Source organism: Paroedura picta, chromosome 12, assembly GCF_049243985.1.
Source record: "Paroedura picta isolate Pp20150507F chromosome 12, Ppicta_v3.0, whole genome shotgun sequence".
Classification (NCBI taxonomy): domain Eukaryota; kingdom Metazoa; phylum Chordata; class Lepidosauria; order Squamata; family Gekkonidae; genus Paroedura; species Paroedura picta.
This window is the reverse complement of record NC_135380.1, coordinates 33,969,719-33,988,086: the sequence shown is the minus strand read 5'-3', so window position 1 is coordinate 33,988,086 and position 18,368 is coordinate 33,969,719. Positions and strand designations below refer to the sequence as shown.

Below are 18,368 nucleotides of genomic sequence, written 5' to 3'. Positions count from 1 at the left end.
TAGCATCCTGTTGCTGATGGTACCCAGCCCCACAACAAACCCTCCTCCCTCGTTTGCACCCCAGTAATGTACCGTGGGGTTCCTGTCCAGCTAGTGCAGCTTTTGGCTGTTTGCAAGGCTTGTTCTTCATGGTTCTGTGGAACCCTTTTTGAAAAGAATCAATCAAATCAGCGATCACTGTCGCAGCAGCAAATTCATGAATGGATTCTGCATGGCAGGAAGAAATGATTTTTGTCTCGCCTGAATCCGCTAATCCAGGGGTAGTCAACCTGTGGTCCTCCAGATGTTCATGGACTACATTTCCCATGAGCCCCTGCCAGCATTTGCTGGCAGGGGCTCATGGGAATTGTAATCCATGGACTTCTGGAGGACCACAGGTTGACTACCCCATCTGTTCTACTGGCCGATGACCATTTCGACCACTGAGAAGAGAAAAAGTTCAGTAATTTTGTACGTCTACCTTTCTACCACCACTGTTCCTGTTTTGTCATCCTTCTTCCTAAACCAGAAAGTTCTTTTTAGAATTTAGTTCTTTGTAGAAAAGATACAGCAATCCTTTCCTGTCTTTGGCTGCCCTTTTGCCTCTAGTCTCTAGGCCTGTTGTGTCTCAGCATATACCTGCTGAGGGGCCTTTTGCATTTCAATCTCTCTTCCAAGAAAGTGGGGAGGGGGGAGTGGTGTCCCACCCCCTCGTCCAAAGTTGTGTGTGGATCGCCTGCCCATTTGAATCCTGCTGTTCCTCCAAGGAGCTCCAGGGGGCGGACATATTCTCCCATTTTTGTCCTTGCAGCAACTTTGAATAAGGGGTGGGTGGGAGGGAATCACACCTGCCGGCCCCTCTGCACCCTCCATGCGCAGAGCCATGTACCTGAGCGATCAGTGTTGTAGAGTGGCTAAAATTTGGAAGTGGGGCCAGGGAGAACTCATGTCCAAATGCCCATGCAGTCACAAAACTACCGAGGCCAAGCATTCTCTCAAAACTGCAGGAGAGATACCGAGGTGGGATATAAACCTCTGATTTCCTTTAATGAGATGAACCAGAGCTGCTGTTTTTCGTTTTGTTTTTCAAACCAGCCCCACTTCTGTGCCTTCACTACCTCTTAATACACAGACACATGCTGGTCATGATTCCTATTTCTGTGCTATAAATCCATCGTTCCATTCTGTCATCCAAGGTGCTGTTTAAAGTTCAGGAATTGCCTATTCCCAATACGTTTGTCAATCGTCTGCCACCTGGAGCCGGAAACACAGGCAACCTTTGAGTTATTTATTTTATTTGAGTTGTGTCATTGGGTCACGCCTTAAATAGTCAACTAGCCCAAAGCTTTGCTGGGAACATTCAGCCATTACTTCAGACTTGGACGGCCCCTGCTGCCTCAGTACGAAATGTTCTCTTCTGGAAGATGAGCAATAGCGATGAATAATTAAGGGCCCCGGTGCCACAGAGGCAATGGATTGCAATCGGTGTGCTCTGCTCTTCTCTTCTGGACCTCTGGCACGACACAGTTCTCTATGAATTTTCTGTTTCCTGGGATTCTGTGGGTGCAGGCAGGGTACACAATGAAGAAGAGTTGGGTTTCATACCCTGCTTTTCACTGCCTGCTACGGAACGAGACCCCTGGTTGCAAGGTCACTGTTGTCTACCCAGATTGGCAGAACCTTTCCAGAATCTCAGGCCAAAGCCTTGCTCTATCGCCTGATCCTTTTAAATGGTGATGGTGAACACTGATCCTGGGACCTTCTGCATGCAGACCTGTGCAACTGAGCTAAAGGCCCCTCGCTCCAATGAATTGCTGTAAATGCGTGCTAACCACCTGAAAAGTTTCCTTCAGCTCACTGGGCAGCAGCTTTTGTTTTACAAAATACACAATTTTGAATACAATTTGCAGCTTAGAAATGCCAAGGAGCATCTCTGAAACGACATCGCCCCTTTTCTTTCACACAGCACTGAATGCTTCTGTGTATTTAAGAGTCTTTCATTGATAATAGAGTAACTAAGATTTCATTAACCTTTAATGAGCCTTTAAGAGAAGGAGAAAAGCTTTGATGCACTCCATCCTGGCATCCTGTCTCCATCCTGTCAGAGGCCAACCAGATGCCTTGAAAAAAGCCCCAGACCCGGCCAAAAAGCAATTGGCCTCCTATGAGGTTTGCCTTTAGTAGTCTGGTATTTTGAGGCACACTGTGCCTGTACATGGAGGTTCCATTCTTAGTTCCCTTGCTGAACTGCTGACAAACATGTGCAAGGAATATATTTAATCCTTTATAACAGGGGTAGTCAAACTGCAACCCTCCAGATGTCCATGGACTACAATTCCCATGAGCCCCTGCCAGCGAATCTGGAGGGCTGCAGTTTGACTACCCTGCTTTATACCCTGCACTGTCTTAGATCATCGTCATCTAGACTGGCAGCTGGTGTTTCCCACAGCCTCCAGTCAGTTGCTTCTAGCAAGTCATGAATAGCCCTCTTTCTTTGTTCTCAACAGCTGGTCTTCAGATCCATTACCTCCGCAGAGAAAGGTTGTTTTTAGCTGCCACAGCTTATAGCTGTTGCTAGAATTATATTCCCCAAATCTCATCCTTCCCTTCTCTCACACTCTGCATTCGTAGAGCTGATTTTGATCTACAAGTTACCCAAAGTCCACGTGGCAAACCTGGGCCTGCCTGGAGGACTGGATCAAAGGTGTGGCAGGCATTCAATGCTGGGAACTGACAGCCCAGATGTTCAGGGGCCTGATTCAGATCAGGACTGTGGAGCGCTTGAGAAAAGAGGCCTCAGCCTCCCCCTATTCCCCTATGCTGAAATGGCCCCAGGGTGCTGGTGACTATCCCACAGGGGAAACGCAGGTGTAGCTTACCAGTACATTCCATCTTCTGGCCCACTCCCAACTTCCACGTTGCAATGGGGCTGCCCTGAGCCTTTTATAAAGGCAACGATATAGAGTGCAAATGTTGAAATGAATGAATCAATACAATGCTCCGAACCCCTGGATGTCCAAGGCTGGGGTAAGGTTGAATGAAGCTCAGCAGCCAATCAGAATGAAAACAACACAATGTGGGTGATTCAAGGAATCGTCCTGTAAGCGAGTCCACTCCGAATCTTATTCAAGTCTCTTCAATGGGCCTTACTCCCAGGGATGTGTTCTTAGGATGGCCTTTGGCTCAAAAGAGAACAATACAATACTTGAGACATATCTGTTCACCAAATAATGTGTGAATTGCCTGTGTTTGTGGTTCAAGTGAGAGAGGACCAGGGGTTAGCACATGGTTGGCAAAGATGTCACAAAGTGGCAAAGGCAGAGTCAGCAGTGTATATATCTCCCTTCCTTCGTAGTCCCCTGATCCATCCCCCAATTCCTCTTCCTATGTCTACCCACCTCTAGCATAGGTAGTAAGGTGGTGGCTCCTTGATGCAGTTAGAAACATAGAATCTTAGAGTTGGAAGGGACCTCCTGGTTCATCTAGTCCAACCCCCTGCACTATGCAGGACACTTACAACCCTATCCCTCATTTACCCCTGCCACCCCCTTGAGCCTTCACAGAATCAGCCTCTCCGTCAGATGGCTATCCAGCCTCTGTTTAAAAATCTCCAAAGATGGAGAACCCACCACCTCCAGAGGAAGCCTGTTCCACTGAGAAACTGCTCTAACTGTCAGGAACTTCTTCCAGATGTTGAGACGGAATTCCTTTTGAATTAATTTCATCCCATTGGTTGTGGTCCCTCCGGGGCAAGAGAGAACAACTCTGCTCCATCTTCTATATGGAAGCCTTTTAAATATCTGAAGATGGTTATCAAATCCCCTCTCAGTTGTCTTCTCTCCAGGCTAAGCAGTTATAGGGGTGAATTGAAATACTTCTATCCTTGGCCCCCTGCATTAACGGTTTCCGGTAAATGGAGAACTAGCATATCATGCAAATAATTAGACTAAAGCCCTTCTTCCTAGTTGTATGCGTAATGTACATATTGTGTTATGATTACCGATCATTACATGAACGACAGCTGATGAATCACCTGGCTTTTAGTCAATTAATTGTTTGAGCTTGCATATGCGTGAAACCACAATTTCTGGTGCAAAACAAGACATTTTCTATACATTTTAGACATACTGTATTTTTATAATATTAAACAATGCAAAACTAACAATTCTTAGTAGCTGGTATTCAGAGGTCTACTGCCCCTGCACCAGGAGGTTCCATTCCTAGCTATCACTGATCAGGCGATCATGGCAGTGTAATTACAGAAGGGGAACCATGTTAAGTCTATTGCAGAAAAATAAAATAGAAGCCCAGTGGCACCTTCAAAGCTAGTAAAGTTTATTCATAAGCTTCCACAACTCAGGCTTCACTTCTTCAGATGCACCTTTACTGCTTGGCACCTCAAGATCCATTAGTGTCATCGGGAAATCCAGCCCCTGAAGCCCTTTGCATCAGGATGGGCTGCCTTAAGAAAGGCTGAGTTCACCCCCAGATGTTACCGTAGTCATAGTGCAGGGGGTTGGACTAGATGACCCATGGGGTCCCTTCCAACTCTATTATTCTTCATGGTTATTATTCATATTATTCATCAACGCTTCCAAAGCTGCCTATCGCTTCCCTTTTAACAAGGGTATCATGCGTAGCACCTGGTTCACTCTGTCAGTCAGGGATGACTTATATCGCCAGAGCGTTGTGTCCCTAATCAGGGATTCCCTGGGCAGGTCTGGTTGGAAGGGGGTCCGGCAGTGATAGACAATAGCGACTTCCCTTGGGACTTCCAGACTCTCTTCGAATGCCTGGAGGACGGAGTGTACAGACGTCTGAACCACTTTCCTTGGGTTGACAATCATTTTCTGCGGGTTGATGACTTCTTTCCTATCTGGTTCTCGTAAGACGTGCTGCAGGATGTTGACGCCAGGCACTGAATCCCAGGGTGGAATGCCAGCAGAGGTAAAGACGGTATTCGGGAAAACGTGGTTCTCAAACAGGAAAATACCAATGTCTGGATATTGATCTTGAAGATCCTGCATCATGGTTTTCCAGTCCGGGTGCTGATTGGGCAGAATGATTTCATCGATGTCATTCAGCAAGACATACTTGCTTCTGTACATGTTCCGGTAGACGCAGTCATTCAAGGCTGTGATTTGTCCGTAGTAGCCTATTTGAGTCCCATCGTGACTGTAAAACCATTCGGTAGAGACATTGAGGTAGGCTGTGATTGGCCAGGGGACTATCTCAACAGTCCCTTCTGCCATATAAAACTCCAGGACTTTCTCCATCAGTTGGCTGCAGCTGTTCTTGTAGATGACCACCCTCTGCACCCCGAGAATTTTATACATTTCCATGCTCTGTATGAATTGCAAGATGTTGTTGTAGTTTCCAAACATGGTGGAGATGCACACGGTGAAATCCACAAGAGAGTTGGCGACCTTACGGTTCTGTATTTCAAAGCGAGGCAGCAGGCCATTGTTTCCCTGAGGGAACCAGTTAAAAGATACATACTGTGGATCACAGTCTGGGGGTTCCATACAAAGCAAATCAGCCGCTGCATAGGGGAAGCCAAATCGATCTTCGTGAACGTCTATCGAAGCCTTGGAAATGTATATGTCATCTCCTGCTGGGCAACAAAACAAGCAGTAAATTTCCTTGATTTCCTCGTGGGGCACGATCCCAAGGGTCCGGATGAGTTTCTTCGCCCTGTTATCAAAATATGGGGCAACAACAAAGGTTTTGTTGTCGCTCAAAGCTGAGATTGAATTATTGATGATCCCTCCTGTACAGAGGCCTTTGCTCTTGTGCATGAGAGGTTTGGATGAGACAGAATGTTTCTGTGTCCGGAGGTAGGAAAACATCAGCATGCAGGCAAAAGCCACTAAGCACATGGCAGTGGCAAAATAAGCTTTTCTTCTGAAACAGATCATCTTCAACTTCAGCTTCCTTCCAAGCGTGTTCCACAGCTGAGTCTGGAAAAGAATGCGGCCAAGAGTTGAGGTCATCTCGCAAGGATAAAATGGTTTTTGAGACAGCTGTAGGGTCATTTTCCTCTTGCAAGCAGAGACCCCCCAACCAGCTCAGGGAAGTAGCAGGGGGGAAAGGAACAGTGAAATGGTGTTGTGTCACATGACACTCTAGGAATCTTTCTCAGTCCCTTTGTTTCTACCATAAAGACGGGGGGAATCCTAGAGTGTCAGTGCTACAATGATGTCACTTCTAGGTTCTTAACTGGAAGTGACACTGAAAATGCAGAATGCCATTTTGCCAGTTTACCCCAAAATGCTCCTGGCTGGGTTCTTTGTAAAGATAGGCTTTTTGTTTATCAAATGCAGTTGTTTCTTATTAAAAGAGTACTGGATAGATTTATGAAGGATAAGTCTATTTGGTGGCTATTATAGATCTAGTTGAGGTGCTTTCTTATAGGTGGAGGGAGCCTTTCAAAAATATCTGGTGTTAGGGAAAGGTTTCTTGCAGTGGAGGAAAGCACCTCAATTAACAGAATGGATGTGTGGAGTCCAAGCCTTGGCTTGGTTCCAACCAGCCATTAAATCTGGTGACAGGTAGGAATTATTCTATGTTCTCCTAGCCAGGTGCCACAATGGAGAAGACCCCATCCCTTACAGTCTGCTCTTGTGGAACCTCTGCAGAAGAACATAGCTGGTGGGTCATTTATGAAGAACATAGCTGTCATACCCCTTATTGGTGCCAATGCCATCAACCAGGAGGCTCTTGGTATTTTTCCATGCTGTCCCTGTTTATTCTCCCCCCCCCCCTCCTGAGCTCTTGGGTTTTCTATCGCTCAAGGAGTCCTGTGTGGTGTCTGAAAGGGAGAAACAGCCCTGAGGAGTATTTAACAAGGCAGGCGTCAAGTCCTGAGTTGCTTTCATTTTCGCCAATGATAGGGCTTTGCCATGGGAACATCTTTTGGAGCAAAGAACACCTGGGTGAAGGGGAGGGTGGGCTAGGACCTATATGTACCCTGACTCTATAACTGTAATCTGTTTTAAGTAATGATTGTTGTGATCGTTTGCCCATTTCTGGCTCTCCTAGACTTTCTTATGGGCTTTTATTAAAGGCTGCCTGTCTGTGTCTCATTGGAACTACATCGTGGGATCATGACAAATAGCTGGGGTCATTTAAGTAGTACATCTCCAATGTCTTTGAAGATATGAACCCACTCTGAAATTACACACACACTCGGCCCCAACAAGTAAACAGTACCATAGAGATTCCTAGAAAGACATGATGTCATTTCCACTTTCCCCCCATAAGTTATGTTATGCTGTTGGCCAAAAGGTGATATTTGTGTTTATTCTTCTCCCACTGGACAGCAGAACATGGAAAATCGGGTGGTCTCCTGCCAGAGCAGTAGATGTGGCTTTCATCTTCTATTAGAAATGGATTTTGTAGTGGGTGGTTTTCTTTACTCTTCATCTGAGTTTTATTTTAATGAGACCCACTGGGATGGATCCAAACAGCTTTTTTCTCTCAATCTCACACAAATGCTCTCCTAATGACCCTGTCCCACCTGGCTTTTGTCCATTCTGCAGGGGTTGGACTAGATGACCCCTGAGTGAACTTTTGGTGAACTTTTAAATCTCCCTGGACAAACTATCACAGATCTGAAAGTCAGTGTATTACCCCGCCCTCCCCCCCAAAAAAATCAAAAGGAATATACAATGTGAAACTTCTGAATTAGAGCTCAATAAATTTAACACTGCTTGTCATCCTGGCTTAAACAACATGGAGGATCATTAGACACAAGAAGAATACCTGTAGTTGCTTACATAGGCAATGAGACACAAGCCACTGTGAGCCAGGTTCTATTGGGAGCTTATAACCTGATAGTTTGCTAATGCTGTTGAAGAAAGTAATGAAACAGGCTTTGTTTGTCCCAGAATCCTGTTTAGTGTGCATTATTGACAATTTTTCCTTTGGCTTTTCAAGGATTGGACAATAAACAGGACTCATAATTGTTAATTTACAATTTACTGTATTGTAATAACTTGCATTTCTGCAATCTCCCTCTCTAGTTGTTGGTTTATGATGGGATTCACAGCTAATCTTTCAACCTCAGCCCCTCCCTTTCCCAATCATGAAGGGAATTTGGAAGATTTTGTGATGGAATTCATACCAGGCCTCCTTCCCGTCTCTGCCTTGTACTTTTTCCTGTAAGTACAATCCCTCCGTAACACGTCAAAAGAAGTGAACTGTGGCTCATGAAAGCTTGTATTGAAATCAATGCTTTTAGTCTCTAAGGCGCCGCTGGACGATTGTTTTAGAAAGCATTAGCAAGAGAAACTGGAAGTGTCCAAGAGAGTATGTACCTCTTTAACCCAAAGAGCAAACACCACCCTGGCTCTGAAATCCATAAAAGATATCAGTTGCCAAGAAGCAGACAAATACATCATACAGATGGTGAGCCAGAGCCCTTGAGTAATGTGAAATAGGAAGGGAGATAAGACATGAGCAATGATTCTTGGTTAATGAATGGGGTTTCTACAAGCGTGTCCCTAGAATCATAGAGTTGGAAGGTGCCTCAGGGGTCATCTAGTCCAACCCCTGCAGAATGCAGGAAATTCACAACTGCCTGCCCACCCACAGTGATCCCAATTCCATGCCCAGATGATGCCCCCCACCACACCCACCAACCAGAATTCCTGGCCAGTTTGGTCTGGAGGAAATTCACCTTCTGATCCGAAAGTGGTGATTGGCATTCCGCTAGGTATGCAGGAAAGGGCCACAAGAGCCAAGTCCTTCTGCACACACAGTCTGCCTAAGTTCATGGAATCAGTATTTCTGTGAGGTGGCTATCTAGTCTCTGCTTAAAAACTTGCAAGGAAGGAGAACACACCACCTGCTGAGGAAGCCTGTTCCACTGAGGAACTGCTCTAACTGTTCTTTGTCTCTAACCTTGTTTTGGTTTGTGAAAGGTCAGAAGGAAGGAAGCAGAGTCCTATGGTGGAGGCCTGAAATAACATCTAAATCCACTGGCTTCCCTATCTGAATCTATCAAACTAAACTGCAGCCAAAGAGTTATTTGCATGACCACCCCCACCTCTTCTCTTTCCTGAATAACAGAGATATTTTGGGGGGTATTTTTTTCCTATTTGATTTTTTTCCTATTGGGTATCCATATGGTAGCAAAATTCCTCTACATCTCTACCAGAATAAGAATGAGCAAGGATGTCTGAAGGACATTAAAGGATCTGTAACTATCATTCAATTTGGATGTCTCTGCCTCCCCCCATATATAACAGGATATGATCAAAAGGTAAATACAATTTTATGGTAAATAATATATCTACTTTGGATTCTTATCTGTTTTAATATTGTGTTAATATTCTAATATCTTTGTAGGTAATATTCTTATAGCCTATTATTACAAATTACCATTAATTTTAAGGTTTTGTGTAGTTATTATTGATACGGGTCATATTGGCTGAATAAATGTACTACTACTACTACTGTTTTGTATTTGTAATTTTTATATATGTAATTTTATTTCTGTTGTAATCTGAAGAAGAGTTAGTTCTTATATGACATTTTTCTTTACCAGGAGTCTCCAAGCAGCTTACAATCTTACAGTCACCTTCCCTTTCCTCTCCCCACAACAGACACCCTGTGAGATAGGTGGGGCTGCGAGAGTTCTGACAGGACTACACGGTCAGAACAGCACCTCTCCTGGGTGACTCTTACTTTTCAGCCTAGGTAAGTACCCTTCTGAACAGGGGTGGGGATTGGACCTGGGGGTGAGGTCTTAAGAACCAAGGGACATTGAATTTGGAAGTGTCCTCATCTTTCTGAGCTGCTGGCCATTCCTCAACTGGCACGCATTCCAGGCTCACTTTTCACTTGTTATGGCTGTACAATTTTCCTGGTAAGTCGTCAAAGAAATGGATGGGGGTAAGTCGTCAAAGAAATGGGAGTGTGTTCCTCACAACGAACAGAAATGTTGACCACTCAAGTAGGTCAAGTGTCTCCTTGGTTTTTGATATCTGGTTAGCACCAGAAGTACGTAGGATGGAGCTCTTTTGTTTTCTCTTTGCTTGTAGGCATCCCAATTGTGCTGGTTTCTGGTTTGACGGCTTCATAATGAACACCTTTCTTGAGTAGATCATCACACCCTCCGCTTTCCCATTGCGCCATTTTAAACACCTCACCAGGCAAACCATCCCTGTTGCCCAAGGAGGAATGTTTTCAGGAGAATTCAAGCATGATGCCAATGTTCTCATGAAACACACGCCCGGAGCCCAAGGGAATCTTGCCTAATCACAATTAGGCAAATCAGAGGAGCGGCTTAAGGAGCAACCTCCACTTTTGTATTTTTAATTTGTTTCTATGGGGGGGGGGGAAGAAGAATATTAAAGATCAATCAAATTCTGCTTTCACTGTGGCAGCCCACGGGCCTCTAGGAAGTACACAAAATGAAGGTGTGGCAACAACACTTCCCAGCCCTTGGCTCTTTCACAAAGTCTGGTATTCTTTTATATTGTTTGTGTGTAATGCAGGCTTTCTCAACCAGGGTTTCGTGAAACCCTGGGGTTTCTTGATGACCAAGGAAGGGTTTCCCAAATGGGTGGGAGTTGCTTAATTTGTATATGCTGTTGCTGTTAGGTGCAAAGTCATGTCCGACCCATTGCGACCCCATGGACAATGATCCTCCAGGCCTTCCTGTCCTCTACCATTCCTCAAAATCCATTTAAGCTTGCACCGACTGCTTCAGTGATTTCATCCAGCCACCTCATTCTCTGTCGTCCCCTTCTTCTTTTGCCCTCAATTGCACCCAGCATTAAGCTCTAATTTGTATATATATTTCTCAAAATAATTTCTCATAATAAATATTTAGATGTTCTTCTCGGCATTGTCGACTCAGAATAAGCAGAGCACGTTTCAGGGCGATTTTGGTCTGAGAAAGGATCACAACATCATCCACATAAGAATTGGAATGTTCTTATCATCTAACTTATCATCTAACTTACGGTCATGCACTTTGGCTGCCGAAGCAACCATTCCAGCCCAAAGCAGCCAGTACTGTGGCGGGGGGGGGGGGGGGTCGCACCAATGCCGATGTGCCAGTTGGCACACACACACCTGGCGCCACCTCTCCCATCCACCCCAGCGCCACAGTGCTGGCTGCTTTGGGCTGGAACGACTACTTTGGTGGCCGAAGCACACAACCCTAGTGTAGATATAAGAATTCTGGAAGCTTTTTATTATGGAATCAAGATAGATGTTAAATAGAAGGGGGGCTAAAATACAGCCTTATCTCACACTTTCTGTATACTGGTTTCGTTAAGTTACCCTCATTACAAAATCTTACTTGCAATCTAGTCTCTTTAGAATACATATTTTAAATTCGTTAAATATTTATTGGGTGATATGACCATATATGGTTAAACTGACTGGGCCTGCCCCCAAATGACCAATGATGGACCTGGAGGGGATGAGAAGGGGAAGGGCCCTGGGTGGGCATGGGCACAGCTCTGCTTCCCAACCATATTCCACACGATCGCACCACCTCTGCAGTTTTTCAAAGCCTGAAGAATGTTTCAGGGGTTTCTCAACACTAAAAAAGTTGAGAAAAGGTGAAGAGGACAAAATGGAGTGTAAGGACCGATGCATGCACCCCTGAAGTCTTTGGAGGGACATCAAGATTAAAAGGTACTACATTAGCCTTTCACAACCCTGAGGCGCCAATGGCCCTTCCAGGTAACATCAACGCACTGCATTAAAATGTGGTGTTCTTCTGGCTTGGGGTAAGTTGGGGAGGGCTCGGGTGTGTCCAGAAAGTGGGGGACTCCCGCCCAGACCAGGAGACCTGGCAACCCCACCACCCAGCCAGTTGCATGCCTCCTAACTGCTTTATGTGTCCTTCCCTTGTCTGCTCACAAGTCCTCCCACGGCCCATGCCTGCAGTCTTTGCCCAGTGGCATCAGGCAGGGCATGTAGCGAGGGAACTTGCGGGGGGGGGGAGTGGCAGCAAATGAGCAGTCTGGGCTGCTGGCAGCAGTGGGCCCAGCCCGAGATCTTTGGCCCCAGCAGCTGCTTCATTTCAGGGTATGCTGACACTGGCTCTGATCTGCATGACCAGTAGGCCCTTCCAAAAATGGCAATTCTTGAGGAGCACACAGTGATATGCAAGACTCTTGCCTTCTTAGATGACTCTTCGCAACTCAAGCCAATTGAATCCAGCAAACGTGCAAGACAGCATGTCCCAAAAGAGAGCTGATAAGGGGAAGGTCCTTTGCAGGCAAGAAAGTGAGGTGGGTTCCTAAAGGGTAGCATGAAGGCTTCATGCACAAGACTAATAAGGCATAAGGAAGTCTGCACTTAGCAGATGCATTTCAAATAAGGCTGTCATGTCAACAGGGGTGGCCTTCCAGGTAACATCAACGCATGGTGGCTCTCCAGGTGTCCATGGACTACAATTCCCATGAGACCCTGCTTGTGGAGATTAATGGGAATTGTAGCCCATGGACATCTGGAGAGCCACAGTTTGGCCACTCCTGGTGTAGAAATGATAGAAGCAAGATTTTCAGCTGTGCATGCTTGGAATGTTGTTTACTACATAGTTCCTTGGATGAAACTCTCTGCTATTCTCTCTGAGATCCCCTTTGTTTGAATAAAGTTTCACTGTGCTTGGGAAGAATGTCCATCTTTATCAGAGTGAGGCACAACAGGCAAACAGCCCATTTGGGCTACAGTGGCTCATCAAGGGAGTCCGGTGATCTGTTTGCCTGCAGCCTTAACCCACAGAAGAGGAGAGGAAGAGCTGGTATTTAATACCCCGCTTTTCCCTACCCAAAGGAGTCCTAAACAGCTTACAAACACCTTTCCCTTCCTCTTCCCACAACAGACACCATTTGAAATAGGTGGGGCTGAGAGAGCTCTAAGAGTATTGCTCTGTGAGAACAGTTCTAGGAGTAATTTGACTAGCTCAAGGTCACCCAGCTGGCTACATGTGGAGAAGTGGGGAATCAAACCTGGTTCTCCAGATTAGAACCCATCTCTCTTAACCATTACACCATGCTTCCCCCATAGGGGGAAGACCACTGCTCTGAGGTGTTAGCTACCCTTCTCAATGTCATCCTCAAAGATTCCTTGAATTCCTTCATTCAAGTAATTGGCAAAAGGTGGGGGAGTGTCAGGCCCAAGACAGAGGCCTTTTCCATACCACCTGGGACCTCCCTCCAAAGTGATGAAGTGCCACGATGGTGTCCTCTCTGAATACAGGTGTCCAGCCAGCAGTGGATCAGCTTGATGATTCTCTCATCTAATGATCTGTACTCATCACAGGGTGGTGAACTGCCCTACAGAAATCAGGGAAGAGAAGAAGAGCCAGGGGTTTTGTACCCCGCTTTTCACTACCCGGAGGAGTCCCAAAGTGGCTTACAAACACCTTTCCCTTCCTCTCCCTGCATCAGACACCCTGTGAAGTAGGTGGGGCTGAGATAATTAGAAGAGGACTGCTCTGCAAGAACAGCCCTAAGACTACTGTGACTCCCCCAAAGCCACCCAGCTGCCTGCACGTGGAGGAGGAGTGGGAAATCAAAACCCCAGTTCTCCAGACCAGAGTCTGCTGCTCTCAACCACTGTACTGTACTAGCTCTCTGTGCACAACGTTTCTGTAAGCCACTTGGCCAAAATCCAAAATGGTTGATCAGTTCCCTTGCTCCATCTTGCCCAGTTCTACTCTTTATGACAAGTTTTTGTCCATGCTGGTCCCATTCCTTTTTTACCAACAGAATAGCTGGTTGGATCCAAATGATTAATACAAGCCTAGCAGGCCTTCTTCTTAACAAATCCATGCTGAGCTTCTAATGGTCAGGGCATTATTTTCAGGATGCTGGCAGGTTGACCATTTAATCCTTTCTTCTAATGTCTTCCATGAAGACCGACTGCCCTGTGGATCCTGGATCCTGCCACTTCCTGTTTTTGAAGATCAGGACAACATTGGCCAACTTCCATTCCTCTGGCTCCTCACTGGCCTGCTAGGATTTCTGATCTTACATTAGCAAATTTCTATAGTATCCTTGGATGCAATTCACCCAGCCCTGGACTCTTGGACTTGAGGTTGCTCGTATCTCCTGACCCCAATTTATATACAGTAGTAAACAATGGATCTTCCCGCCAGGGTGGGCTATTGGTCAATTTTGTTTTAAACTAACTGGATCCAGTAGTTGGGATCTAGCCACGCATTGGTCAATTCCATTGCCTGCTTTGATCTTGCCTCAGACCTCAAGCTTGGTTTCCGGCAGAACCCCAAATACCCACTGAGGTCTCTCCCCTATCCAACTCCAGTGTGGCACAGAGTTGTTTTAAATAATAAACCGGTGAACCTTGCTCCATCAGGAGTCTGAAGTGGGACAGACAAGATCTCATGAGAAGTAGAGCTGGGTTATCTTTCACCTCCTAGCCACACCGGACGGCCCCACCCGCTTGTTGAAGAAGCATTCTTCATTGCAACATAACTGAGAGCGAGGCACTAGTTAAAACTGATCATACCTGTGACTGGAGTCAGGTTGCCTTTGGATTTTCATTGTGGACCAGACCCCTTGGCATACTGTTCTCAAGGGCGTGACCAATCCCAACCCCAAGCTAAGAGACACACTGAGTTTGTTCCTCTTTGGTACAAGCTCTCACCCACTGGGTCTGCTCATGAAAGGGGCAGGACTAGGGACACATGACTTTCCCACAGCCTCCTTGCTTCTCCCATCCTTCCCTTCTTCCTCCCATGCTGGACCTTTTAGTCCCATACATGCAGCATAACCATGCAATGATCTCTGTGCTTATATAAAGCTCTAAGCTTCATGTGCATTCCCTTTTGGGGGACCCTTGCAACAGCCCCATAAGGTAGCGCTCGATATTCTCATCTCGCTTGCCGAAGCTGGGAAGTCAAGAGAATGGAATCAGCCAAAGGCAAATTAGTGAATTTGTGGTAGTCGCAAAATTGAACTGGGAATCTCCGAGGTCACAGCTCTTTCTTTTAGACTCTGCACAAGCCAAGTGTGCAAAAGGATCGTGCTTGCTTCCCTCGGTGTGCACTCAGACTAGGGCCGGCACAGACAGAAGTTGGTGAGTCACACGAAGTGGCACTAAGCAAGAACCAAATATCATGTGTAACAAAGCCCAAGAATGAACACAGCAATTGATTGCACAAGTTATTGTAATCCCTGAAGGAGGAGATTTGGAACAGGTGTAACTGGTACCTGTTGGAGGAAAACATCTGACAATATAAAATAATATATTTGAAAGAAAACATCAAATCACATTGGAAAACAATGTATCTGAGAACATTCATACTGACTTCTGTGTTATACTGTAGAATGTTTTATGTTGTATGCAGGAAGATTAAATTGTACAAGGTTATTCAGCGTTTGATTGTTCCTATAAACTTTGGGATTATAATAATTTGTGTAAGGATTTACTTTGTACATTCTTGGGTTTTGCTTTGCGTATCTGCCGAGAACCAAGCTTGAGGTCCAAGGCAGGATCGTAATGCCAAGACACTGATTGGCTCATGCTGGCTGGTCTTCCTGCTGGAGCCAGTAGATTTAAAAAGTGTTTTCTGTGCCCTGATTGGGCAGCTCATGGCCAGACCACTGGGGATCCAATCACTGTTGACCAATCACCTGCAACCACAGGTAGATCCTTTGTGTCTGACCTGTATATATTGGGAGAGTTATTCAGGGGTTTTCAAGTACAGTTTGTACCATGAGCTGAACACGAATAAAGAGCGGAAATATTCCATTGCCTCTGTGCTTCCTAACATGGATCTAACAATACACATGATATTTGGTTCTTGCTCACTCACAGTGCTGGTACAGAACCTGTACGCATACAAGGGTTTCTTCCTGTGATTGTCTGCCCTTGAAAGAAAATATTCCCACTGGCAAGGATGAAGCTCTATAATCTGAACGTGTTCTGCTCAGAGTTAGCATTTGGTCACACACAAAGTCAACAGACGCAGCCCCTCCACTGCTTCTGTGTGCATTGCCTACACATAGTTGTGCCACTTTTGCAGGGTATCTCCATTGTCCACCCTAATTCTGGACCTATCAGAATCACTCAGAGCTGGAAAAGACCACAAAGGGCCATCCAGTTCAGCCCCTACCTTCCCAGAGGCTTAAATACACTCTCTCCGGACAGGTGTTCATCCAATCTCCTAAATATTTCCAACGAGGGAGACTCTACCACCCTCCAGGGCAGCATATTCCATCCACAAACAGCCCTCACCGTCAAAAAAGTGCTTTCTGATATTTAAGCCAAACATCCTTTTCTGTAATTTGAATCCATTGCTCCTGGCCCTTGTCTCTAAAGCTGCAGTAAACAAGTTGTCCTCCTCTTCAATATGTCTTCAATATATAGTTGTTATACAGCTATCATTTCACCTCTTGCCCCCCCCCCTCTTCTCCAAGCTACACATACCCAGCTCTCTCCACCTTTTTTTGTAAGGCATGGATTCCAATCCTAGTCAGTAGTGGGCTCCCCAACTCTCCTGGCCAACAGCAGATCCCTCCCCCCGGGCAGTGAAAATCCTTCCTTCCCTCCATAGAGATGGCATGCAGCCTTAAATGGAAGCAAATCATATTGAATAACATCAGTGCTGATCTTGATATTTAAAAGAGAAGCAACCCCCTCCCCCTGACATCTCCTGCATCTATACCCATACCCATTTCCCTCCAGGAGAAAAAGCAAGCGAGGGAGGGAGGGAGACCCACAAATTTTGGCTGAAAACTGCTGGCAAGGAAAAATTTAAACAGTGCTTCTTTTGTCTCCCTGCCCCGGTTGCTTTTCCAGTCCCGATTTCTTCCTTTTGAGGCTTTTCATTATGAAAAAGGAAAAGGTTAGGCCTAGGGGTGCCAGCCTCCAGTTGGGACCTGGGGATCCTCCAGAACTACAGTCTGTCACTCAGTTTGACCCCAGAATGACAGCTCATCTCCAGACTACAGAGATCAGGTCCCCTGGAGAAAACGGATGCTTTGGAGGGAGGATTCTATGGCATTGCCTTCCCCAGGCTCCATCCCCAAATCTCTAGTTGTTTCCCAGCCTGGGTCTGGCAACCCTAAACCCATCCCCTGCTGGTAGCCGGGAGGGATCTGGTAGCCCTCCTTAGGCCTTTTGTAGAAGCCAGGTAATTTACCTCCTTCTTGGTAGACCTAATTTGAGCTCACGTGGAAGCACCCTGCAGGTTCTCTCTCCAGGTAATGTGGAAGTGCCCCAAGCGCTATCTCCATAAATGGTGAGGCAAATGAAAACAAGAACCTTTGTATTTAACACTCCCCTCCAAAAAAACAAACAAAAACAAACGACTACACATATAAAAGTTAAAAATCAAAGACAGTACCTGCTATCTTTTCCAGAACTTCAGGTCCACACAGGGATTCTCTTTTTCTCCTCCAAGTGCTTTTCCCGGCAGGCGAAGGGAACACACGTTCAGTGGCAAACGTCTTTTGGGAAATGTTTTGGACGGGGAGATTTCCGTTCAGTAGTCCGCCTCCATTCCTCCGAATCTTTTTTGCAGTGATCGGGAAATGGCAGTTCCTGCTAATGCTGAACCATTAGCACTTCCACTTTGAAATATTGTTATACATCTATTACATTTTTTTTTTTAAAAAAAAGAGGAAAGATGGAAGAGCAGCAGAGTCTAGGACAGAACCCGACACTCTGAAGGTTTCATCGGTCTCTCCTGGAACAGTTGAACATTCAAGTTTGTCGGGGAAAACAGGTTTTTCTTGCCCCGAGGAAGATAGATGGCTGCTTGGTCTCCATTCAGAGGAAGCCTAAATTATCTGTTGTAGCCACACTGTTGCTTTGGAAAATAAAAAGATAAGATGGGCGGGGAGAGGACATTTAGGCTTCTGTATTTTAAACACATTAAGAGCCTCTTGTGGCGCAGAGTGGTAAGGCAACCGTCTGAAAGCTTTGCCCATGAGGCTGGGAGTTCAATCCCAGCAGCCGGCTCAAGGTTGACTCAGCCTTCCATCCTTCCGAGGTCGGTAAAATGAGTACCCAGCTTGCTGCTGGGGGGTAAACGGTCATGACTGGGGAAGGCACTGGCAAACCACCCCGTATTGAGTCTGCCATGAAAACGCTAGAGGGCGTCACCCCAAGGGTCAGACATGACCTGGTGCTTGCACAGGGGATACCTTTACCTTTATTTTAAACACGCAGTCAAAACATGGGTCTCCTTGGAGGCCCGACTGCATGATGCCTAGTCCAGAGTCCTATTAAGCAGATGTGCACTGGAAGGGTCTTGGCTGAACCTAGGATTCTCACAAGTGTGGGTGTCTGGGACTATCAGGACCCCCCCCTCCATTTTCTGGACCCGAAACAGCCCCAGGAAGCTGCTGTTTATCCTGCTGGGAAATCTTATTATTTGTTTGTTGGATTTC

At 45.9% G+C, this 18,368-nt stretch overlaps 1 protein-coding gene across 1 annotated transcript; it reads right to left on the bottom strand.

The window, feature by feature from the left end:
- Positions 1 to 391: 391 nt before the first annotated feature.
- On the bottom strand, positions 392 to 17,773 carry LOC143821736 (uncharacterized). Its single transcript, XM_077306063.1, has 2 exons — positions 17,321 to 17,773; positions 392 to 5,939 (listed from the first exon to the last, which is right to left on the bottom strand). Exon 2 carries the CDS (start codon positions 5,895 to 5,897, stop codon positions 4,584 to 4,586), a length of 1,314 nt encoding a protein of 437 aa, XP_077162178.1. The 5' UTR covers positions 5,898 to 5,939; positions 17,321 to 17,773; the 3' UTR covers positions 392 to 4,583.
- Between the last annotated feature and the right edge of the window lie 595 nt (positions 17,774 to 18,368).